General features: G+C 40.1%; 1 protein-coding gene across 6 annotated transcripts; it reads right to left on the bottom strand.

Annotated features, from left to right (window-relative positions):
* Positions 1-215: 215 nt before the first annotated feature.
* Positions 216-26,200, bottom strand: LOC116064936 (cilia- and flagella-associated protein 54). Of its 6 annotated transcripts, none has more exons than XM_035990879.1 (57): positions 25,916-26,200; positions 25,323-25,428; positions 24,326-24,475; positions 23,841-24,006; positions 23,578-23,636; positions 22,931-23,074; positions 22,622-22,735; positions 22,258-22,359; positions 21,974-22,166; positions 21,710-21,790; positions 21,460-21,572; positions 21,197-21,311; positions 20,689-20,774; positions 19,564-19,701; positions 19,153-19,300; positions 18,925-18,980; positions 18,596-18,724; positions 18,163-18,406; positions 17,751-17,884; positions 17,217-17,414; positions 17,021-17,113; positions 16,719-16,907; positions 16,269-16,387; positions 16,020-16,167; positions 15,655-15,810; positions 15,390-15,512; positions 14,875-14,991; positions 14,515-14,626; positions 14,100-14,189; positions 13,897-14,023; positions 13,595-13,697; positions 12,934-13,025; positions 12,633-12,830; positions 12,212-12,384; positions 11,985-12,136; positions 11,657-11,866; positions 11,217-11,416; positions 9,838-9,973; positions 9,343-9,472; positions 8,833-8,994; positions 8,427-8,636; positions 8,107-8,194; positions 7,733-7,903; positions 7,560-7,626; positions 7,191-7,376; positions 7,012-7,098; positions 6,801-6,920; positions 6,386-6,433; positions 5,739-5,880; positions 5,028-5,194; positions 4,709-4,863; positions 4,372-4,495; positions 3,862-4,021; positions 3,188-3,345; positions 1,318-1,464; positions 1,080-1,200; positions 216-566 (listed from the first exon to the last, which is right to left on the bottom strand). In XM_035990879.1, the coding sequence occupies exons 1-57, from the start codon at positions 26,071-26,073 to the stop codon at positions 379-381; spliced, it is 7,803 nt and encodes a 2,600-aa protein (XP_035846772.1). In that variant the 5' UTR covers positions 26,074-26,200; the 3' UTR covers positions 216-378. The 6 variants fall into 6 exon arrangements, with proteins under 6 accessions (XP_035846772.1, XP_031176196.1, XP_031176195.1 ...); XM_031320336.2 differs by having other exon boundaries at positions 14,515-14,632; XM_031320335.2 differs by having other exon boundaries at positions 4,378-4,495; positions 14,515-14,632; positions 14,869-14,991.
* Between the last annotated feature and the right edge of the window lie 287 nt (positions 26,201-26,487).

A 26,487-nucleotide genomic window follows, 5' to 3' on the forward strand; every position in this document is an offset into this window, starting at 1 on the left:
ATATTCAAAATACAATATATATATATATAAAATTGTGTTTTGTTTTTAATTATATATATATATATATATATATATATATATATATATATATATATATATATATACACACACAACATTTAACAATATTCAGCCAATAAACTAACTTTGTTTTAATTAAATTGATCCTGTGTATTATAAATAACGTAATTAGCCTTTTAACAAATACAGTACTTCAGTTCTTAATTACAAAGTTTATTACGTAATGTGTCATTACACCAGGTTACCCACAATATTCTTTCTCAGACCAAGCATGGCCCTATACCAACTTCAGCATCCAGCTATGTCTGTCAATAGGCACAGGACTGGGAGAGAACAGTGCAATCCATTATGAGTCTCATTTTACTCTGGCTTTCTGGCTGAGCATGGGTGGCTTGTAGGTCTGGAGGTGCTTGGATTGTTCAGAGACGGAACTGGTGCTTGAGAGTCTCTTTCAATCTGGCTGGACTGATGTAAATGCTGCCTGGAAGGGGATTGTAATGACTGGGTAGAGACTGGCATTTGCACGGCGCTGAGATCCAGAATGTGACCTGCGGAAACAGTGCAAGAACTGGGTGTTGAGTTTGTATATGTACTGCAATTACATTTTAATATAATTAATATATTTTAATCATGGTGCTGGAGTCCATGTTTTATACTTTTTGGATGGGGTCAATTTTGAGAGAAATCTTTAATTTCAGACTGTTGATTGTGTTGTGTTTTTAGCACCATGGTTAGAGAGATGGCAGTGTCGGCTGGTCAGTCTGTGACTTTGGTCCAGACTAAATTATCTCAACAATTACTGGAGGGATTGCCATGGAATTGCAAGTGGTCTTTTGTGTTAAGTGCTAATTAGCAATTGTTATGCTAAACCCAGATAGTGAACATGGTAAACATAACCCGTTAAACATAAGCTAGAAAACATTGTTATTGTGAACAGGTTAACTTGCTAATGCTAATGTAGCTTGTACAGAGACACTATCGTGGCCGTGACTCTTTGTCTTCTTCCCACAAAAATATCAAAAAGTGTAAAAAAAAACATCATGTCCTTTTTTTATATTTACCAATTCGCAAAGTGGTCTGATCCAGTATGTTGAGGTAAGGGAGGTAGATGTTGCTGGGTCCAGGAGGAGAGAAAGACATTTTCCCATTATCCAACACTACACTCTCACCAAAAACACACAGCTGAAAGAAATGGAGAAAGAGCACTAAGGTTTGCTTACTTTATGAATACTGACTAGTACAAGTATATCTATGTGTGTGTGTGTGTGTGTGTGTGTGTGTGTGCATATGTTTGTGTACCTGCTTTTTCAGTAGTTTCTGTGTCAGTTTTAGAAGTGTGGTGCTCTGTACTCCTCTTAGGTCGCTGAGCAGCAAAGTGGCCCGAGCCAGAGTAACACTGGACCCTGGTGGCATGCATGTCCGTCCTGACAGCAGGGTCACTGCTTCCTACTCACATGCATTCAGAGACAGAACACAGCAGCACTCTGATTACTTTTAATAATTACACTTTCTACCATATCATATATATCATATCATAATTGAAGGTCATAACAACTTTGGGTAAAACTCTTGAGAACTCACAACAATGAGGCACTCTGTAATCCAAATGGCCTTAATCTTATAGTGGTTAGTACTATGCGTAGTAGCCGCAGCAAAAGCAGTGATCACTATTAAATCACCTCATTTTCAATATTCCTCCTCCACAAACTCTAACTCAGAGTAACTATAGTGGCTAGCTTGTACTCATCTTTAGCTATTACATCACGTGTCCTCTACAAACTGTCTATCAAAGTATTTTTACATCTGTAGCCAAAGCCAAAGAGCCAAACAATAAGTAAATAGCCTTTCAACATGTGCTAAAAGGAGTCTGAACCCTTCAGTTTCAGTCAATCACAGCTATCATAAAGCCTCCTCTGTTGTTTTGCTTGCTAATCATCTTTCCTTGAAAAACAAATTTTGTCCCTGAAGGACAGAATCAGCAGTGCTAGATAAACCATCCGTGGAATTATCATTTGTCACAGATCATTTAGGGAAACCCATACTCAGAAAATAGCAGTAGATTTGATATTCAGAACAACAAGGCACTCAGTGAACCAAGTGGCTGTGATCGTATAGTGGTTAGTACTCTGCGTTGTGGCTGCAGCAACCCCGGTTAGAATCAGTTGTCACGGCAGCAATGTTAAGCTGCTTTTATGTTGTTGCTCTAAATTATCCTCTCCTTCATTTTACATAGTTTGAAACTGGACAGATTATGCTAAAAGTCCTGCACGCAGCCCCATATTTACCAACTACACCACCAGTAATGGTGTCTAAAAAAAACTTGTCAACAAAGACCACGACTGTTTGCATGCAATGGAGTGAGAAACAATGTGCTCCCAACAAATAGATCATGTTGGGCTAGTGGCGCATTTTTAGCTATTAAATCACTTGTCCCACATTTTCAATATTCCTCCTACTCGAAGTAACTTTACATCTGTAAAGAGTCAAACGATGAGTAAATAGCCTTTCAACATGTGTTAAAAGGAGTCTGAACCCTTCAGTTTCAGCATCTTTTGCTATTCAATCACTTGTTCCGCATTTCCAATATTCCTCCTAAACTCTCTAAGTACATGAGAATTAGATGTAGAGATATCAGGAGGGATTTCTTCTATACATCCCTAACATAACACATATCTTCAAACTCCAGGAAATGGAGGGAACTTGTTTGGAAGAATTGAATTCCCTTTTTCACCACACCTCACATTAAAAATAAACAACTCTGTATCCAACAGCAGTGTACTCAGCAGTGCACATGAATGCTAATCATTTCCACATTTTCTAGTCAAGTGAAAATATTACTATGTTTTGGGAGTATACATTTTTAGGCTTTAGAGAAATTTTAGGTTATGAATTTTCTAAGGATATCAGAAGAAGTTGTGCTACTAGTTGCCTGAAGAAAACTGGCAACCACAAACTGGTATAATAAGGAACCTCCCAGATGGTCATAGGGATACCGTACATATGATGTATAAACTGAACTTTGTAAACTGTGTTACTGCAAACAATGAGGTCGCTGTCATACCTGGAACCAGATAAATCCAAGGACAATATGGACAAATTCAGAAGTAAAAAGTACTTATTTGTTTGTTTAAAAAGTGACAAAAAAAGGTGTCTGGGTGTGTGTTGGTACCTGCAGCATTGCCATGCTGTCATCAATCTTGCCTCTCTGTGCTTCCAATTCCGCACCTTCGACCATCAAAAGGGCTTGAATATCGAGGTCTCGCCATCGTGCACATTCATCAAGACCCTCCTGTAACACCCGAGCTGCCTCCTCATAGAAGTTCTTACCTTGAAAATACAATCACCCCCACAAGTTTCCATGCGCACGCACGCACGCACGCACGCACGCACGCACGCGCGCACGCGACACACACACACACACACACACACACACACACACACACACACACACACACACACACACACACACACACACACACACACACACACACACTCAATATTCAACATCCTATCACTGACATACGGTATATGCAGCTAATGAAGTCTACAGATTATTTTTCATTAGTTAACTATTGGAAGGTGCTGAAAATACTTTCTATAAAAATAAAATACTTTTTTACATTTTCTAATACTTTCTAAATCTTCTGGTTACACATAATAGACGAAGCACTGTTATGTTAAACAATAAAAAGAAACAAAGTGTTAGCATAGGAGGAAAAATAATAATTTGTTTTGACAAATTTGTAATCCGTATATTTCCTAATATTATTCCAACTGTTTTAGCCTACAACACACCACTCACAACACACAAAAAATAAAGAGCAGCACAACACATGATCGGACCTGGGAAAAGGGCAGCAGTGCCAGGGATGTGTGCAGCCAGGCTGCGGACCAGAGCCAGGCGGCAACGCAGCCACAGAGAAACTCCAATTCTCTCACTGGCCTCAACTGCTCTGGGACAGTCTCCATCCGGGGTGTTTGACACACTGCAATCTTCAGTACCCTGTAGACAGTATATTACACATATAAACACATGCATATACACACACCATCAATTAAACCCCATTCTACTGCCCCATTGTGGTTATGTGCATATTTTACAAGTAAATGAAAAAAGTGACATTATCACATCTCAGCTAACACACTCAGAGGTACCACTTTAATGTTGTTATCAGTAGTTTAGTTGCAGATGCTACTTTTGGTTGTAATGTTGTCATGTTCTATAATGTTTACAAAACAGTACACAGACAGGGATTTCATATGCTTGAGTTTTGTTTAAAAAAATCTACTTATTTGATTATGCAATATTTTATTTAATATATTTAATATAATGCATTTATATAAACATGCTACCCGTACACTTCCAATCCTGGCATGTGGGATCTCAGACGCAGGTTTCTGAGACCCAGGTATGATTCCTCTCACGATTACAGGAGACGTCTGAAGAAGCACCAAGGATGAAATCGCCATCTCAGAACTGAAGGAGGAAGTTAAGGGGGTTAGGATAGTCAGGAAATACAAACATGCTGGTAAACAAGCATGTAAACAAACACACAGCACACATGTATAAGAAGAGAGGGAGGAGGCACGCGCGCACACACACACATACGCGCACACACACACACACACACACACACACACACACACACACACACACCAAAAAGACAATCCCTACGTAACACCGTTGTACCTAAGTGCAGCATGTCCTTGCTGCAAGTATAGGTTGGCCTTTAGAAGATTGGACTCTAGTGCCAGTTCCAGGTTTTCCATTTCGCTACAGGACTGAGATGTGAGCTGCTGCGGAATGGAGTGCAACAAGGAGGATGCTCCTTCTAGCAAAAGGAACTTCAACAGAGGAGATGACAGATAAGAGCAAGGTGACACAAACAAGTTAGAAAAAAAGTTGCTTCAATTTTTAGGGTAAGGTGCAAAGAATAAATAACTCAATTTACTGTTAGTGGCAAACCCCTGAAGTAAAGATAAATTAAAACATCCCCAAGAAGTCTTACCTTAATCCTTTCTGGAGTAAACCTTTCCTTCTTGGTATCAAGGGTCAGCACTTTTGGCTCTCCTGTATTTAGACAGGAGCCCTCATTGTCCAGTAGGTCCTGTTCCACGGGTTTTGAGTTCACCGAACAACTTGTTATGCTGGCACAAGCTTCTCCTTCAACAGCATCTGAAAGACATTCCCACTGTAGGCATAACAAGCTATTTGATCCACAGTGACTCTTTTAGAATTAAATCAAATTAGTTGTATTTAAAGTGAATGCGAACACGTACACAAATACGACAAATAACATTAAAATGATAAAATAACATGGAATGGGGTTATTCTTACAGGTCAGTGTATATGCAGATGCATTCTTGCAATATAGCGACAGACTCTCATTTAGCCCTACAAGACTAAAGGCGGTTACTCATATCCAGAAATTGTAAAATGACCTTTAACTGTTAGACCAACTAAATAACCAATCTGGTAGATAAATTGGTTACATTTTTCAAAGTAGCGAGGCATGTTTATCTCAAAAAGACACAGAGACCTCTTAGATACTGGATATCTGGAGAACACAAAAAGGGTATGTTCCTATGTGAATTAAATATATATCAGTTTGATACTCATTTGGTTTAATGCAATCCAATGAGTTACGTCACATGATCCAAATAATAAACCAAACATAAATAACAGAGAAAGAAAGAAGAAAGTAATCTTGCTTACAGACCTGGCACAGGAGGGCCATGTACAGTGTTACTGAGTGCCAGGACTAGTTGAACACGAGCAAGGTTGAATCGGAGGCACAATGTGGATCCATACAGCGTGCTGACATCTGGAGCAAAGTCACAGTTCACAAGTTCCTCCAAAGCCTAACCGCAAACCACAACCATGCAAACTACATTAACTACGGTATATGTATTTGACATATATAATGCTGAAACAGTACAGTAGCACAGAGACAGATAACAGGTCAAAATTGCATTTTTTGCCTACTGCTGGAAGGGTGCGTGTGTGTGTGTGTGTGTGTGTGTGTGTGTGTGTGTGTGTGTGTGTGTGTTCGTGTCAGTACATTCATATGAGTGTGTTTGGCTGATTTGGACTATCGTTTTCAAATGAGTCAGGAAGACCAAATGGCAGGGGGGTGGGTTTGGAATGAGGTGATTCTGTTATATTCTATTAAAAAAAAGAAAATTGCACCTGTCTAAACTGTTGGTGGTATGGTTATTCCTTTTAAGAATAGTTTATGTGACAATTGTTCCACCAAATACAATGTGAGATTTAATTGTACATCTAAATTGGAATACTTGACAGAATTACACTAATGAAATGCCCCCAGATCTTCAGAAATCTAAATAAATCCTATATAGATAGTACCTCAGAATTGTCCAGGAGAGACTTGTTGCTGTAGAACGTCTTCACAGGCTGCACAATAAGCACAATTTATAGTATTTATTCAAATGTTGGCATATATAAACAAACAACATAACAATACCTTCAATATTGTGTAGAGGCAGCACTAGAACAATATTTAATTTGTTCCAGAAATACTGTATTCTGTGTTAAAATTAGGAACACATATCTCTCAAAGAGGGTGGCAGACAAACAACCCATGTCTTCACATATTCCATGAAAGATTCAGATTTACAGTATTATAAACACAAGGTCAACATTGTAACTAAAAGTATACATAAAATATGTCAACAATAGAGAGATGCAACACTACCAAAATGACCAGTTCACACAGGCTAAGAGAGAAAAATGCAAAGAGGTAACATAGGTGTGTTTTTACTTGGAGATTGTCTTTGGCAATGTAGTGTCCATGAGGCAGAAAGACCCCTGTTCCTTGTGTGAGCTGAACTGCCTCCTTTACAGCTTCAGTGAACAGACACAGTTCAGTAAGGGCACGTATCTGCAGAAGACACCAACACAGACTGAAAACTCCACTAGAACTACGGCAGGAAAAACATTTACATGTACGTGTAGAAGACACAAATGCTGACCTTAAGTATTTTGCCCTCAACAGTGCGTTTGAAATCTCTGCAAACAGTCCCTACAAAATGTAGGTAAAGGGCTAGTATGGGCAGTAGCTGAAATTACAACCACGATTTAACAAGTTAATTATTTATCTTGAGCATTGCGTTTCAAAATGAGGACAGAAAGACACTTTTTATAAGTGTACCGTGACGTAGTAGCCTGTGGTGAAAAGCCAGTGGCAGACAAAGTTAAGGCTGGTTACAGTGGTGCTGAGGTGAACCCTGTGGGGTTCAGAGAAAAGGTCGACTCCAGGGAGCAGTTCATCTCCAATGTTGTGATAGGCGTACTGGAGATCAGCCTGGGGCTGAGCCAGGGAGCAACACAGCACACACTGGGGAAGTGGGCCAGACACACACACACAACCATGTCAAAATGAATGTACACAAACACCACAATAAAACTTGTCATGAGAGCAAAAGCCTCTCCTTTCATCATTTCCTCAATTTTGCATTGTGCAACAAAAGTAAAAACCATGTTTATGAGGAGAGAAATTAACATCCCCTGGAAGTTTTACCTTAAAGAGGTGTGCAGACATGAGACAGCACTTGGTCCGCTGGCTGATATCAGACGTTACGATATACCTGTAGATCAAAACACGTCCCTCAGGAGCAGGTAGATTTTAAAGAGCTATGCTTGCAACACACGCAAAAAACACATCAAATCAATGATGAACCTCATTAAACCTACTGTGCAATTTTAGCAGTGAGCCCAGCAGCCTGTAGACATCCCCAAATACCAGCCTGTTTCAGGGTTTGTTGTAGGGAGCCACCCCCGAAGAACATGCCATCCCATTTCTCTACAGCACCTGAGCTCTGTAAGGCACAATCTACAGCTTTACTCCAGTATGAGTGGGCTGCCCTGGAGATATAACACAGGGAGGAATGAAATTATTATGAGAATGTAAGGAAAAACAGAAAAGCTTGACTTACAGACTTTTGCTGTATAATTGCAGGTAAAAACAATATAATAAAAGGATGTTGACTTGCTTCAACACACACACACACACACACACACACACACACACACACACTCAACCAACCAACCAACCAACAGATTCTAACCGTGTGTTTCCATTGTAGAACTGTAGGTTTCCCATTTCATGCAGTGCCAAAATTCTGAGGGAGTCATGGTTGTTGGCCTGGAGATACTCTAAAGAAAAGTTGTATGGAGATGGGGAGATAAGAAAGAGCTTTATAACCCTGACAGCCTGGCACATACTTTATCCAGATATTCCATGCTTTTATCTTGTCATGTACTCTGCTGGTACTCTCTATAACACTTCTAACTCAGTGTCCCACCTATTGACAACTTGTTAATACATGCCTTCATTATGCAAAGTGTGCCATAGACGTCTGTATTTTTAGGTATTTTGTGCTCTTACTAATGGAGGTGGAGTATGCAGCGCTGACAGTCGACATGTGGTCAGGGCTGATAGGGAGGCTGTAGAGAGCATCTGGAGTACTGTAGTCCTCCTCGGTCAGGTCGCAAGGTTGGATGTTAGGTGTAGGCATAACTAAGGGACTGAAATCAACCAGGCTTGCAGAATGGCTAAGACTTCTGCTCTGACAGTGCTGTGACTGTGCCGCAAAGCCTGGAGAGAGACACGAGTAGTGTCAACCGTGAGGGTCAAACAGTTGTTGTGTGAGTGAGTGAGTAAGTGAGTGAGTGTGTGTGTGTGTGTGTGTGTGTGTGTGTGTGTGTGTGTGTGTGTGTGTGTGTGTGTGTGTGTGTGTGTGTGTGTGTGTGTGTGTGTGTGTCTCCAATCACTCAATCAGCGCTGAACTCACAGGGCTTTGTGTATGCAAGAAGTAGCAGCAGTAATGAGCGACTATGCTGGAAGACCTGAAGACAATGTGGTCTTCTCTCAAGAGCTTGACGATAAAAACTCAGTGTGTCTTCTACATCCAGAGGAACACACACAAGGGACATGGAGTGCTGTATCTCTGCAGCTTAGACACAGAACATATATGCATAATAACGTTATACACGCAAACACAGTACACACTTTCTACTTTCCGCTCTATGTAACATTTTGGTAATTTTGCACAATTCACACCCTAGTATGTCATCGTTCCACCATTTCTATGTTATTAGGGGTCCAAGTCCGAGGGGGCTGGGAACTGCGTTTGCAAGGCAATGTGGTTCACAGATCCAGTGGAGTTGTGGAACCCTAGTGTAATTTTTTTAATATTTGTTTCAATTGTAGGGCAGCCAACATCATTTGCAACTGCCTACAAACAATGTTTGTGTAATTGAAATATTTTGACATGACATGACATGAGGCTGGCTGTTCAGACCTTTAAGGTCAACTGCTCCTCGCGGAGTGGAGTTTGTATGTGCTGCTTTTTTGTGAATGGGCGGTTGCTGTGCAGGGTGAGGGGTCCACCCAATGAGCAGCTGGGAGTCTGCGTAGCTCCTGTAAGTTACCTGAAATATAGAAAAGAAAGCAGCACATATATACACATGTAGTACAATAAACACAATGCATAAGTGTACACAAAAGAGGTAAATCATTTAAACACATGAATATGTTTCTAGATTCTATGGTGTTGAAAGCTGTTCAAGCTCTTAAGACATTATCATCATATTTCATACATAGCCAAAAACTCTAAGAAAAGCCTTAAAATAATTTGGGTATTTCTTTTATTTTGTGTTAATAAGGTAATACAATATCCCATAGTATTTATTAAAAAGTATTTGTTTTATTGGCTTGATTTTCTTTTTTGGGACTTTTTTTTTACTACAGTATCCTACAATGCTTGAATATGTTTCTGTGTGTAGGTATGTGATACCTCCTTGCCAGTGGCCTTCTGTGTCTTGACATGGTGTGGTTGAGGGACCGCAGGTCCTCTAAAAGAACCAATCCTTTCAAGCAGCCTCCTCTGAGCATGGACTAGTAGAGGAGTTATGATCAACGCATAACGCTCCCTGGGATAGTCATACAGATGCACGCACGCACGCACACAGTAACACACACACACACACACACACACACACACACACACACACACACACACACACACACACACACACACACACACACACACACACACAAAACCATGAGCATGTACTCTGAGATAATGAGATAATGTACAGTATATTCTCATGATAAATAATCCCTCTCAATCATCACATGACTTATGATCAGAAGTGTGGAGCGGTTTCTGTATCTGGAGGGACCGTGCCCTCTGCCTGTATTTTCTTATTCTGCTGTGTTCGGGACGTTTCTGGGCGTCAATCTCTATAAAACCGTAGCGACCAGGTGCCAGATCGTAAACTTGCATCCAAGAAGAAGCTACCAAAATGGAGGACACAGCGCCGAAAAGGGGTGAAACACCAAGCGGACAAAGTTTGTTCCAAAACGAGAATGAATCTGGAGTTGGCTCTCACCAACTGGTGAGCACCGTAACCCTTGTTGAGCCAGGGAGGACTTTGAATGTTTTGTTTAAAAACTGCAACCGACAAATCCTACTCATTCTGCCTTAGGGTAATTTCGTTTTGGTTTTCAACCTGGACCCTATTTTCCCATGCATCGGTGTCTAATGTGAACAAAAATCTTTGAAATTGGTCCAGTATTGAGCGAAAATGCTGTAACCGACAGCTGCAAACTGGGCAACTGTAATGTAATCATATAGGGCAAATGTCACTAAAAGGACTGTAGGGATCCTTTTCATAATGTTGTTGGACACTTAGAATAATAATCTGAGCATGTCAGTGGCAAAACAAGCACTTTTTAGGGACGTAAATTGAAGGTGCGCAATTGCTCATTAATGTTACATTGTAGCTTGTTTCGCAGTGGTCTTGCTTAGTACTGGACCAATTTCAAAGACTGTTGTTCCTATCAGTCACTTAGACACAAAAACATAGGGTTAAAAAAATCCAGGTTGAAAACACAAAAACAAAGTTACCCTTTAAAAGGTTACTCGTAGGATTTCTGTATATTATACTATAGTGAGTGTGTGCTGTGTTTTCATGGTCCTAAAAGTCTTAAAATGTAAAAGCTCCACTCAAATTCCCTTTAATGTTAGGGACCCGTCCCTAATCTTTACTCATCTCTGTCTCTCTTGAATGTTACTATACAAAACTATTTATTATTAAATGTTAGCTGCACTTGTAGATTTATGATTGCAATATAGTCTGTGCTTTGCAGAAAGAAAATGGCCTTACTCACCGTGTGTATGAGTTGAAAACTAGGGCAAAGTGGGCCAGTCTCTCCCATTTGCCACTGTCATGGAGACGCTCCAGAGTGTGCAACACCAGGGTGCGGACCCAACGCAGGTCCACCTGGGTGCTGTTATCCAGTGGGGCTGAGAAGTGGAGACTGGACTCTAGTTCCTCCTCAGTCAAGTCGCTGTCATACAAACTCCACAGCTAGTAGGGACAAAGATGACAATGAGAGATAAAGATGAAAGTCACAAACAGGACTTTGTAGCTGTAATGTGTTTTTGCTCAGATGAAAAGATGTAGACTGTAGTGACAATAGCTATCATTGAAAGCCTATAGATTTCATTACACCTTTGCTTGTTTTTCATACTTTATAAAAAGGATAATTATGTGAGTGAGTTTTTTTAGACAAGCAGCTATGTGTGTGTCTATCGGTATAGCACTTGCCCCGAGTCTGTTCAGCATGTCCATGATTAGGTCAGTAGCCAGCACCAGTAGTGGGGTGAAGGTGGTGTGCAACTGGTCTGCTGTGATCGGGGAGGGAGGTTTAAGCTGAGCAGCTCTCTGTACTAGAACATTGATTCTGCAACTCTGGTCCCACACAGTCTGACACACACACTGAAGAGTGGTCCAAAGGCTGCCACGATGGGCCAACACCTGGAAAATATTAAAAATAGATACATAAAATACAATACCTTTTACACTGTATCGTCACATGTAATGTCAGCATTTCTGTACTTGTGTGTGAGTGTATGTCCATGTATGTGTGCATTACCATGGCCCTTCGGAGATGTAAAGCAGCTTTGTTAAGTGAGTCCAACAGCATCGCAGCAGTGTGTCTGTGTGTCTCAAGCTGCTGTTCCACAATTTGAGAGGAGTCCTCTCCCTCCTCACAACTCTCCTCTGAGACAGAGTTATCCACTTTGACTGCAGGAAGAAAAAAGTGATGGACCACCACAGACCAGGTGACTTTTTCTTCAAATTTTTCAGAGTGTTCCCCACCCTCATTTTTGCTCCTCTTTCGGTGTGCAGCCACATACTCCCTAAGACCAGAGTGAGAGGAGTCTCTCTCAGAGACAGCCTCATATTTAGAAGACTGCTGTGGCTGTGAGTTCTTCCGCACTAGGACACCAGAGTAGGCCAGAGAGAAACACAAGGGATTTAACTGCCTGTAACTGAAACAAAGTACATACAGAACATAAATATTATAAGCACACACGCACACACACACACACACACACACACAAATATGTATGCAATATTATTTAAGACTAAATGTCTCCCAGAAATTATGCAATGCTGCTCAGGGCCAATTAGAAAGAGTACGGCCCAACCCCTTGGGCTAGTTAATGTAACTGATGTAACTGATCAATAGTAAACACAGAAAAGGTGAAGTAAGGGAGCTGGTGTCTTGTGAGTTAACCTGTGCTGCAGGGCTCCTCCATGCAGCTGGTCCAGCCCCTGGTAAAGCAGCGCTAGATGGGCTTGAGCCATGCTGTAGTTGAGGTGAGACTTCCATACTCTCTCCTCACAGCACATGTTCCTCAGCTGAAGCTGCTTCTTGTGGCGTTGCACCACAGACGACATTATGGTTAGCAGATTCTCCACAACCTGCATTTCCCTACACATACATGGATAGAAGTCCAGTGCACATGTGGTTATGTGGACCCACACATATAATTACGCACAAACAGATGAACACAACACACATATACATACTGTACCTGTTAGTTCTCACTCTCTGAAGCATGCTGGGGGGCATTTTCTGCTTTAGTTTCTTTCTTGTATCATCATGTGAAGGTGTGTTCTTGTTCTTCTACATAAAGCAACACAAAATATTTGGGGTTAGGGTACATCCCTAATGTACTGTACTTACGTATGGTTGTGATGGGTGTCTACGGTATACATATATATACCTTATATTTGAATGTGTGACATGCTCCAACAACACCATGACAAATTCCTTGTATGTGCAACGTACTTTACAATAAAGCCCTTTCTGATTCTGATTCTGATAAGGCACTACAATTAGGAGCAATCCACAAGGAATTTGTTGAACATATGTCTACACAGTAGGTTGGGGCTACTTTACAATATCAGAAACTAAAAAAACTAATATACAGTATCTCTTAAAACAGTTTTACATCAGTAAAAAAATCTTTATGTGGATTCCTATAGCTCATTACACTTGGCACGGTCAGACTCAAATGATGCCAGAGGGGCATCATCTGCAAACAGGCGAGATGCCACCTCAGCTGCTTGGTAGATCATTGCCAATAAATGGTGATGCAAAACAATCTTTGTATAGCACAGATGTTCAGGATATTGTATGTCATTGTGTATCTACATGCATGTGGTTAGTATTTGTGTGTATATTATTCTTACCTGTGGTGTTTCATTTCCTTTTGGAGCCTGAGCACTACTTCTTCTTTTACTCTGACTGTTTCCCTCCAAACATTTTGTGGACAGTCCCATCACCTCGTCACGCCTGACAAAGAGAGAATCATTCACATACTGTCAAGCTTTTATCAGCTAGGCAAAACAGCTACTATCTGTAATACAGTGCAGTATGAACCATACGTAAGTGGCTCGACAGTAATGCATTGTTTGATGTTTTGACTATAAAAGTATTTATTTTTACCATTTCTTTTTTTAAATCAGCAAAGAGGTGAATAGTCAAAGCACACCTGGAAAGAAATTCAAACATGCTTTGTCCCCACTTTAACACAAGGTCTGGGTGGCCTTCTTCCATGGTTCTCTGGACAAGTAGTGCCGCAAACTCAATAAAATATACCTTGCGTCTGTGCTTCATCACTATAAAAACACACAAACACAAGTGTCAATGAACAAGACTAATTATTCATTGAAAAAGTATGTGTGTGCCACTCACCATCTTGATAGGCATCCTTTAATGTGCTGTTGGAGATCAGATCATACATTATGGTGGGATCCTCACAGCCAGTCAGTGGGCGTGCAATCTCTACAGAAAAAAACAATTGTATACAACGTGGAGTTTAGGAGAAAATACTATTTGGATCTATGTGTAAGTGCAATATCATCTATTATGCTTGACAAAGTATATTAATTGTTCACGGAACAATCACAAAGTTAACCAGCTGAGAGACTCAAACAAAAATGTAATGAAATATTTAAAATTCTAGTTTTAGTCTTAGTCTAGTGTTTTTTTAAATTTATTTTCTTACTGTCAACTTTCATCAAGTGTGTAATATTTTGTTGCCAAAATGTTAAAATAAAAGCTGTATTAATAAAATGAAAGTGTGTGTGTGTGTGTTTCTATGTGTTACCATTGTCTGCAGTGAGAGCTGCTTCAGATGTGATTCTTTTCTTGTTCTTCCAATGCAGTGCCTTCAGCTGAAGGCTTATCTTTATTTCACCCTTGATTGCAGTATGATCAGTCTTAGACTACACACACACACACACACACACACACACACACACACACTAGAACAGTGAGGCAAAATATTCTTCATTTGGTGTATATTTTAAATTATTTAATATTAAAACATCAGTAAAAATATGGCAGTCTTTTGTAAAAATCTGAAAATACATTGGGTAATCATATTTATTTCATTTCATGATCTTAAGTCACTTACAAGAGTGAGGCTAAATTATAACATAAATCTACACTTGTTTCTTACACCCACAGCTTTATGGGCAAGTCTACTGATCTGCAGCTGGGCATCATAGACCTCTTGGAGCAGGCTGCGACCACAGTCCATCATTACAGAAGCCATCTGATGCTCCCTGAGGACTCGTAATGCCTGGTCAGGAAGGATGAAGGATGAACGAATTGTAAGTCACTGAGGATGAGTGGTAACAATCACCACAAAATAAAAAGTATATATATGGTACAAACATACATACATACATACATACAAACATACTATGTTCTATAAAAGATGGTAGTTAAATTACAATAAAACTGAAAAAAAAAATGTATTGACTTGTATTGAAGTCATTTTTGCACTGAATTATTTTAAATGTGACACTACTACAAATCTTGAAAAAGTAGGTACGTTGCTCCACAATAAAGGCAAGTTAAGAGTTAATGCTAAGTTTTAGCATGCAACTCAAATACACGTTTTCAAGAGCACTGAAACTTGTATCGTGTGCATGCAGATAAACAGTTTAAACGGTACATAAACACAGGCAGACACACCTTGGACAGGTAGTAGGTGATGCAGGCTATCATGTGCATTAATGACTCTGAGGTGTTTCCAGTCCATTTTTGTTTGAGAAGACCTGAATTCTCCTCCAAAACTATCAAGCATTTGTTTAGCACCTGCACATCAGAACACAGGCATAGTAACCATACACACAGTTATGAATTGTTTACAGTTTGTATTATTTTACATTGTTAACAAAGTAAAGTTGTGGCTTGTAAGACAAAATATTAAAACTTAAATGGATGAGGTATTGCATACCTGTACAACAGGGTCGCAAAAGATCTGATGGAAGATTAGAGGTGACAGGAGGCCATAACATGTAACTACAGCTTGCACGGCAGCGCTACCGTCATTCAACCACATTGCCAGGTCCATGGCCACCAGCATTCGCTCACACTCTGCCAGTCTGGCTTCCTGCATTCAAACACGTGCACATATCATTTATTTTGTTTAATTTATATAATTAATCTGTGTTAATACAAGCACAAAAGGGACATAAACTTGCACACTGGGATCCTGCTAATAATGATAACTATCCAACACACTGTTTATGACAGTCAATCCATGTGGAAAATATATAATCACCGTACATACACACCTCTCTATCCAGATCAATTTTTTACCTGTTCCCAGATAAATGGTCCATTGTCACTGAATGAGTCACAATAGAGTGATCCCTGCTGAATGTTGATCTCTGTCTCAATGAAGATGGAACAGAGGAACAACTGACACAGGTGAGGAGAGGAGCGTTGCAGGGTCTGGATATGTAGCCTTCAGCAAAGCGAATGGGGATAGAGCAAAAAGAGATTTGCAAAAAGCAAAGAAATACAGACTCCTTGACTTGAACTGTGTGGATGTGTTTCCCTCCTCACCCTGTGATAGTGAGTCTTTCCTGTGTGCTGTGGGACCTGGGGTCGGGGTAGGTATAGTGGGTCCACAGTTCTCTGCAGGCTCTCTTTGCTACTGCATACTGCTCTGTTTGAAATGCCACCTAAGGAAGGAGTCAAAAATGCTACAACCATAACCCTGCTTCATCTGTGACTGTGGGGAACAGTGTTAACGTGGGCCATGGGCCAAAATCCCAACAATGAGCAACAGCAGTGTGAGTCAGTACTAATCATTATAAAGCCTAAAGGCTCTCCATCTCCCCCTACACCCAAATAAGGCAACATGTACATATGTGTGAGGGTGAAAGTGTTGGAACAAGGCCCTGCTATTCTTCCCCAGGAAAAGGACCTGGACCCAGCAAGTGATGAGAGTGGTGAGGTGACAAACTAGTACCAAGTGTCTAGTGTACTAGTTTTCACTTGTGTGCAGTGTACCTGTGCCAAGTGAGCCCACGTGGAGAGCAGTGGTATCGGCAGCGATGCCAGGAGTGGGAATGTTGACCCTCCTATGGTGTTGCCCAGTAGCTTGCCCTGGCTGTTGTAGGCTGCTACAGCAAACAAATACTTCTGGTTGGGCTCCAGCCCCTCCACCCTCAGCACGCACTCATCAGATACTGCTGGTACCTGGAAACATACAAAGTCAGACCTAATATTATGGGCACACACCAGATCATACAAGCTGGTGAAAATGTATTCCACTAGACCTGACACTCTTCTGTGACAGAGATAAATTGTACCATATTTCCAGTTCCTGGCAGGCTGCAGTCTCCAAGGCGGACTTTCCGGTTAATGCCCTCAGCTGCACGGCCGCAAAGCTGGTACCAGCACACCTGGAAAGAAACACAAAAAAAACAACAAAGAAAGATTAAAAAAAAGTATAGAAGTTGTGTAGGATTATTTGCTACTTGTTAGAATAGTAAATTAAAATCTTACTTCTCCCTCTAAGTTATAAGGTGCTGGGGCAAAGGTTAAGGAGTGGTCAGTGCGTGAGAGCAGGATGGGGGGAGGTGGAGGGTTTTCTTCCTTCTCCTTCATCCCTTTATCTTTGTTTTCAGCTGGAGTCTTAGGGGTGGTGGAGATATACAGTTTTCTCTCTTCCACCCCTGCTTTCTCTATCAAGGTAGAGGCCTCCTGGCAAGAGCACACGTACAAACCAGTTGTATTATGTACACTTCATGAAAGGTCACCTAAATAACCAGTCATCAGTAAAAATGGCTACAACTGAGTCCTTTTACCTATTCAGTATGTACAGAAATTAAATGTGCCATTGAGGCCTCTACAAGTTAAAAAGGTTTAAATTCCAACAATTGACAATACTAGCTGGCCTCACTGTTTATTATGGCTTAAGAAACAAAATAGTATTTATTAGTTAAGACCATGTTCTATTACTGTGGTGCATGTGAAAATATCCCATTTTTACACAGTTGACTGTATCTAAGAAAGTGTGAATGTTTGTGGATGTGTAACCTCTAGCAGACTCTTGGTTTTGTTGCTGTTATTTGGCCCCATGTTGTTGTACTCCATCGAGGCTTTCTGGATCAGGAAAAGAGCTTTGGACACCTTGTTCTTGTTGATCCGATCCAACAGTTCAGACTCCGCAACTAGACACAACCAAAAAAGTCCCAGGACAAACCACTATACTTAGACCCATTATTTGTGTCTACAGTTAGGCATGATTTATTGGCAGACATTTAATTTTTAAATCAATATTATTGGGAATAATTATCATTAACCATTAATTACTGGCAAAGATTTCAACTTCTGTTACCAAATCAGAAAGCGCTGGGTTAGGATATGCCATCATTTTTATCAATGTAAAATTGAGTACAAACTCAAAATCACCTGTGAGTAAAATTGTCAGTGTGGCAGTGAGTCTGACCTGCATTCAGCTGCAGTAACTTGAGGGAAGCCCTGTGGTGGATGATGTCTAGCTCTAGATGAAGGTCTGTGGCCAGCAGGAATACACGTGTAGACTGAGTGTGTGGAAAGGCTTTACTATCTGGTTCTGCCTTAGATTCCTCTGCTTCTTTTTTCTTCTCACTTATTTCATCTTCTTCATTTCCCTCTTCTGATGATGTCAGAGAAGACATGGAGGGAGTCGATGGAGGGAGGAGACTAAATTTCTATCCGAATAAGAGGAAAACAGGTTTTAGTAACACTAACCCACAGCATTTTCTTTACACTTTTTTTTTTTTACATGGTCCTATCTTACAATACAATGATGAGATCCTAACTTAAGGCAATACTTGGCTAAGAAAGGTGTAAAATTAATAATTGTCAATAATTGAGTGTTGGACAGGTTGACTTCCTACCTGAATGAAGGCAGAGTCAGTGATTGCTGAGTAATCTTGGGGCAGCAGTGTAGCTACACCCTTTGCCAGAGCTTCAAGACCTCTCTCCACCACCTCACACACCTTCTGAAGCAGCTCTGTACTTGATTTCTGCAAGTACACAAACACACATTGGATGATGCATTTTTTGTGCAATATTTCTGAAAAACTGAGACAGAAAACAGCACGTTGGAGTGATATGTGTGATTTGTTTTGTCATCACATGCTTACACTTTATATAATAATAAATAATTGTAATATACAGAACTATCATTTGACACCATGCATAGACAGTCAATCTATTCACATACCTCAAGAAGAGAGAAATAGCGTGGTTTCACACCCTCATAGTCTGCTTCAAGAGCTCCTAGACATAAGACATGAGAATAATATTATTTTCATGTGAACATGACATGGGTGTGTCTGAGTGACCAATCAAATACCACAGCGATAAAACGACACAAGATGAACTACAAAAGATGCATGATTTCAGCTGTCCTACTGACTGAAACACGGCAAATGGTAGAACTAGAACTCACCTGGATGTGCAGATTGATTACTGCATTCAGCTGTACTCTCTAGCAGTATGGCCAATGTGTGGATCATTTCTGCTGTCATTATGCAGTCAACAGTTGCCAGGTCACAGGCAAAGGCCACCTCACACAGCATAGACAGACACCACAGCCACTGCAAACATGTTACATACACATGAATGCATGAAAAGAAATAAGTAGGACATTTACATTAAACACACTGTAAACACTTCAGGCAAATATAGGTTAACGTATGTGTTTTATTGTGTCTAAATTAATGTTACAGTTTAAGATCAGTCCTAAACTCCCAAAAAGAAATCTATGCTGTGTAGAGGATTAAAGTAGCGATTTTATACTTTTCTCCTATCACCCTGACAGTCAACAGTTCCAGTAATGCTTACCTTTTTAAATACATACCTTGTCATAATTATCTACCTTCTCAAGGTAGTGTGTAAACTCTAGGTTATGCAGCTGATCCCTCTGGATACCCAGCTTCACTTTACCCCACAGAAATAACACAACATCCAAAACCAGATCTCCATCTGGCTGCACCTCCTACACAAACACACATACATACAGTATTAGTGTTGGGAGTAATGCGTTACAAAAGTAATGCAATAACAGTAATGTATTGCTTTTTGCTGTAACCCAGTAATAAACGCATTACTAATAAAGGTTCACTAATATTATACCCGTTACATTCTCAGTATCACACGTTACAACGCATTTTAACCCGAAATTAAGTGATTTTCACCAACACCGCAAAACATTTCGGTGTGTAAAAATCTGTGTGTAAAAAAGTAACGTTATTTCCTGCTGCTGGAATATAATGGTTGAGATGACTGCAGGGACTGATTCTACATTTGCGACATGGACATACTCCCATTATTTTAAGAAGTTATTACACTGCGTTGAAGCGAGGTGCTGTCCCGTCACTGTTCCCGTGGTCAGAGCCAGAACCAGAGACGGTACGGACAACATCTGTGTCCCAACAGGTAACGAAACGTCAGCGCGGACAGCAGTGTGTCCGAGCAACTGACAGATATACATGTCGGGATGTATTAGCATTAGATTTTATTAGCGGTGGTAAGTAACTATACCGTGCTTCAATACAATTGTAAGGTAGCCTACTTTTAATTGAGTATTTCCATTTCCTCCTGCTTTATACTTCTACTCCACTACAATTCAGTTAAGTATTGCACGTTTTACTTCACTATTTATTTTATATCTTGAATTAAATTATGATGTATTCAACTGGATAAAGACTTTGTTGATCCCGTGGTGAAATTCACAAGCTACCTGCCAAGTCATACTGCTGGGGTTATTTTGGTAAAAGTAACTTAAAAGTAAAGCAAAAGTAGTGTAAAGCATTACAATTCAGAATGACAGTAACTAGCAATCTATAATATATTACATTTTGGAAGTAACTTGCTCAACACTGTACAGTATATAGACACTAAAAATGAACTCTACCTCTAAGTGTAATCCTAGTCCCTGGCATACCAACCCCAACACAAACACACACATAGCATAGACACTTACAGGAGCAGAGCCACAAACAGACTTGTGCAGGGTGTCTACCAGGCCAATGAACTCATCACTCATTGAGAATGAAGACTTGTGTCTGTCTGTTGGAATCATCAAACAACATAACCACATTATAATTCAGAGATAACTGAAATTAGTATTCGATATTTGTGATCAACTAACTGAGGCCAAATGTTGAACACGTTATTAGTACCTAATCTGAATGCTAGGTTATGAACATTAAATCTTAAAGTGTGTCAGCTAATATTTGACAGGAAGTAACATGGTTAAGATACTATATATAAATTTGACAGCAGCTTGGTAACACAGTGAAATAATCAACACAAGGAATAAAGGAAAAGAAGCAGGTTGTTCGAGGATCAATGTAGTCTAGGCAACAGCGATGAATGGCTTATAAGAATCCTTTGTGGACAGTTTCTATTAAGCCATTTATCTACATAAAGTTCTAGAGGTTTAGATTATCTAAGCCAGTCCATAAATGGCACAATTTTACATTTGCTACCATCAACTATGTTGTCCTCTCTAGGATGGCTCCTCTGGGAAGACAGCAGACTGTTGAAACTGTCAAGTAAAGCAAGCTCCAGCTCTGCCCTCCTGAATGACTGACCGTCCACACCCTGACACGGAGAGAGACACTCAAGATCATTTAGAGACACAGAACACATTAAACTCAAATTGGAAACACAAGAATACACGAGTGAGAACTGATAAGAAATGGAGTGTGTTCCCCTTTTGTGAATAATGAGATGATTGTGTGCTACTCACAGACAAAACCTGCAGCATTTCTCTGGCAAGTTCAGTGAAAGCATCTGGCTGCTTGTACTGAAACAACATCTTAATAAACCTCATCGCAGACATGATGGGCACTTTGTTTTCTCCTAGCAACACAAGACATCACATTACTTGACATGATTTCCAAAGCACTGCACAAAACAAACACCTTGCAACATGTGATAAAGTGCTGTACATGTTGATTGTAATGTGAGAAAAAAGGACAAAGAAAACAGCGACTAACCTGTAATGGCTAAATCCATTAGCGTGGATGTTGGTGTCAGTGCACTAAGACTCACAAGAGACTTACTAGTAGTTGTGACTCCTTCACAAACAGGAACATAAAAGCACATCATTCAATACACAAAGTGAGCATTCCTCACCTTAAACACCCAATTTAAATGTAAGCATTCGAAACCTTTTGCAGCACCTTTAGGTTTCCTCTTAATCGTGCACTTACTGTGATCACTGCAGAGTGTTTTTTCTGTTGTGTGTTTCTTTTACTAACCAGATAATATACTGATGCCAGCAGACAGGAGTTCTAGGTTGATCTCCTGCAGCTCTGGATCATCTGGCATCCTCGACGGCAGCGGGCGTCTGGTGCTGTCCCAAAGTGCTTCCAAGATGCCCAAGAACTGCGCTGCACTGCTGTCAAACAGGCCCATTAGCATGCGCTCTGTTGAAGTACGAGGCCACGGCACCTACAGTAGATACAGGCAGGTATACAAGGACACTTAAAGATGATATTTAACACTGAATATGATCATATGGCAGTAAAGTGGATCTTATTACATTGGGTATGTCCTTCAAGGTGCTTTTGGTTTTGATTCTGAAAATGGGTTTGTGTCTCCTTCTGGCCTCAAACACTGCACGCTTGAAAATCATGGCAGCCAGCTAGGAAAAAAAGAGATGTGAATCACCATTTCTTTGATAAACTAAAGAAGAGCACGTCAACATTGTAAACGCAAAACAACAAACTGTTAACTTGGACATAGAAAGTCACAAGAAACTTCCTACATCTTAAGAGGGAAACAATCTGTATGCGTCTGTATTCATACACACAGTGGTGACTGAGATGTGTGAATGATTTCTACTCTCTAATATTTTATCACAGTCACAGTATTAAGAGCATATTCCGTTAAGAGGAGTCTCCTGCCTTGATAGAAGCTTCTTTGTACGCTCTCTGAGTCTCTCTGGTGGCAGGAACTTCATTCTGCTCCTCCAGCTTTGCTAGCTCATTGATTTTTCCAAGGGCTCTCCTGGCAAATTCCTGAAAGCATTTCAAGACACACAAACAACCCACAGATGGTCAACAGAACTTTCAGAATAATTAAAAAAATAATTGTATGTACCTTTTCTACATGATTTTAATATGTAGATTAAATTTCGTTAAATAATAACTTATTATATCAGCCTTTGAATAGTTAATATTGTATGCTGGTTGCAGATGATGTGTGTCTTTCACCTCTGCCTGCACAGCAGCATGGTTGTTATAGTAACAGTGGCAGACAGCACAGTAGAGGGTGACAATCCATGGCAAACACTTAGCAGTCATCAGAGGAATGGACAGCTCTAAACTGATGCTTGCCCACAGAAGGTACTCCAGTGCCTGGACAGGATCATAAATTGTGGTATAAAGGATCATAACACACACAATTATAGCTACATTATAGTTCACACTAATTTCTGGTTATCATCACATTATTTTCTTTAGGTAAAAGTACCACTGAGTTTTAGGAGTCGCATCGCAACACACCAGAGGGAGGTTAAGGACACCAACCAATGTGCAGAAGAGAGTGAATCACTAAAAACTCAAATAATTAGCACAAAAAAACAAAACAAAAACACCATGTTAAAACTGACCGGTTAACCACATTAGCCAGTTAGTTAGGGTTTTTCCAGATCTCCCAAGGCCTCATTATCAAACATTAGCACCATGTCTGTCACACACAATTTCTCATCCTCATCCATTTTACCACTCCATTTAGAGTGTATCAGCCATGGCAAAAACAATCTTTTGAAAAAGCTCTTTGGAAGACTAATCAGTTGCCAAGTTGCAACAAGAAATACAGCAGTACAAGTCCCATCTATCATCTATCTATCTCTTAGTACCTCCGCACTACAATTCATGGTCATCAGGTAACGGCAGATGGTGTAGATGTGTAATGAACCTGGAAAAGGTTAGAAAGAAAAAGAGAAAGATGTTAGTTCTACAGTAAAATATCAAATACAGTAGAATCTCGTAATGTCTCACTTCATTTTAAATGATCCTATTGTCCTGCCTCACACTTTGACAACTCAATTTGTTCTTCCAAAATGTTTTGTCAGACAAAAAGCAAATACTGGACAAAACTATATTAGTTGTATTATAATACCATTATATATTTGCCAGCACAGGTGCTCATGTTGCTGAAATGCCTGCATCATGATCCTGATGAAGTTCAGCAAATGCAGAAGTTTACAGAGTCCCTTCTGGCTGAGGATGCTGTGCCTTTTCTCTTGCTCAAATATACACAGGGCACAGCCCTGCATTGCATGGACCTACAAACACACACACACACACACACACACACACACACACACACACACACACACACACACACACACACACACACACACACACACACACACACACACACATTATGCAACTTATATACTGTAGATATATTAGAGTTCAGGAACAAACACCTTTAACATATCAGTGACCTTTCTCCACATGAAAAAAAAAGTATTAAAAGTAGTAAAGAGTAATATAACAACAAAGTACAACAAGCATAGCATGCTTTTCACTTCAGACTATGGATAGTCAAATATATTACACAGCAACTCACTGCACACAAGCTCACATATAACAGTGTACCTTCATGGTAAACGTATCTTGGTCTGTGTCAAACCCTTCAGGGAAGAAGCAAGCCATGAAGTGGTCCACATCTGTGATGTCAGTTATTTTCACTGAGTTGAACTGCAGCAGGTGGAGACTGTAGCCCTGCCAAAGAGCGAGCTCGTACAACTACAAAAGAAGAGGAGAGGAAGGAAAGCTGTAATGGCAAATGTAAATGTGTGTTGTGCAGAAGAAACCTGGGCCAATTGCCGCAGTCAGTTTTGGAGGAGTAAAAAAATAAATTGGCTAATGGGACCAACACATAACAGTAACAGTTAGGGCAATGAGGAATTCTGAGGAGAGAAAAGAGGCAAGGAGTGTCAGACAACATTAAGGTACAAGTGTATGTAGAATAAACCAGGCAAATTGTGTAGGCCCAACAACCAATGAAACAATTTCTCTTTGCTATCCCAGAGAGTGCTTAGACTTATCACATTATGACACAAATTACCATGGATTATGAACCTAAAGCATTTGGCGTCACCTTAAAGCTGTGGTATTTTTGGAGTTGTTGGGCAAAACAATCCATAATAATCTTTTAACATATTGTAATTAAAGTAGTCGGAGTGAAAACTAGACTTCTGCATCTCCTCTTGGCTCTGTATTCAGGCTTCATAAAATCTTGCCATCATGGGATACTTTGGTCATCACAGGTCATTTCAGACAAAGAGCGTTCCTATTGGCTGTTCTGCGCATTGCGAAAAAGGGGGGAGAGGGAGAGCTGCAGGAAGAGGTCTCACTCTTCTTCAAATGCTGGTGTTTATTTGCATTCTACCCACTGCAGCTTTATTTTGACTGATAAGTAAATAAGCATACTATGCACAGCATCCAACACTGACCAGAGTCCAGTGACCCTGATTGTTTTCTGATTGTGAAGCTAGAATTTAATTAGTTTTTGATGGAATGCAACTGGTAAAGCAATAAACTACACCTGTGGAAACAAGATATTAGCAGTAGCAAGGCTACTGCGAATTACCTTAATCCCAAAGAGAAAATCTGCAATCTGCAACATGCGCTCCTGGTACAACTTCGAAGGCAGTCGATGTTTGTACTTTTTCCAGATCTCCACCAGGATTTTAATCCTTAAGAATAAAAATCAAATTAAAAACAGGCTAATGTTAAATTTGATATGTAACCAGACGGACAACACTAAAATGTAAGAATATAAAATAATTATACTCCCCTGTTCCATAGGATGTTTATATATCAGACCTCAACTCCACTGATAATAATTCAGAAAACCAAATTTAAAAATGCTGCTACTGCTCCTAATAGAAAGGTGGAGTTGGATGACTATCTGAGGCCCTGTACAATTATTGTACTAAAATGGAGACCCACAGTAATTAGCTAGCGTAATGCACCTGCAGTCAAAAAGAAGCCTGTCCTGACTACACGTCCTGACCTAAACAAATTATTTATTAGTTAACGTTAGCTAGCTTTGCAAACGTCAAAACATTTTTCTTCTGGCGTAACGTTGCTGCCATTGGTGTAACTAGCTATCCTAACTGTTTCACTGACTTCAAAGTTTAACTTTAGTTTTGCGGAGAGTAAACAGCATTAAGCTCTCACCCTTTAGCATAAGAGCCGTTGTCTTGGCTGGTCGAAGAAGCGACTCGTTTCATCAGTGTTATAAACGAGTTAATGTCTCGTTCAAAGGCTGAAACAACTGGGTTTCTTTTATCAAGTTCCCCGTAATATGAAGCCGGTAAGTCCATTTCTGCGGTCATAACGGTAATTTTAACTAATTAACGAACTTCTATTAGCTAGCTAGCTATATCCAACACCACACTGCTCGCTACTGGGGCAAGGCGCATCACCATGGTAACGACGCTAAACAGACAGGAAGCAAAGTAACTGTAGTTCTGTTTAAACCATAGACTGTATATACAGTCTATGATTTAAACCGGTCTAAACCTTCTTTTACTGTCTATGGCCTAAAACCAATATAAACCAAATTAGTCGCACAGAATGTACTATTAAATACGTGTTTACAGATTGATGTATCCACTCATTGTAGTTTTAAATAGTAAAAGGAGACGTTGCTAGACAGCAACTTAAACAGTGTCTCATTTTAAGGAGGAACATCAGTGACCACCAAGGAAACACCCAGTTAGCCTACACGGTATTAGATACACCTCAAA

The sequence above is a fragment of the Sander lucioperca genome, chromosome 13 (genome assembly GCF_008315115.2).
Source record: "Sander lucioperca isolate FBNREF2018 chromosome 13, SLUC_FBN_1.2, whole genome shotgun sequence".
Classification (NCBI taxonomy): domain Eukaryota; kingdom Metazoa; phylum Chordata; class Actinopteri; order Perciformes; family Percidae; genus Sander; species Sander lucioperca.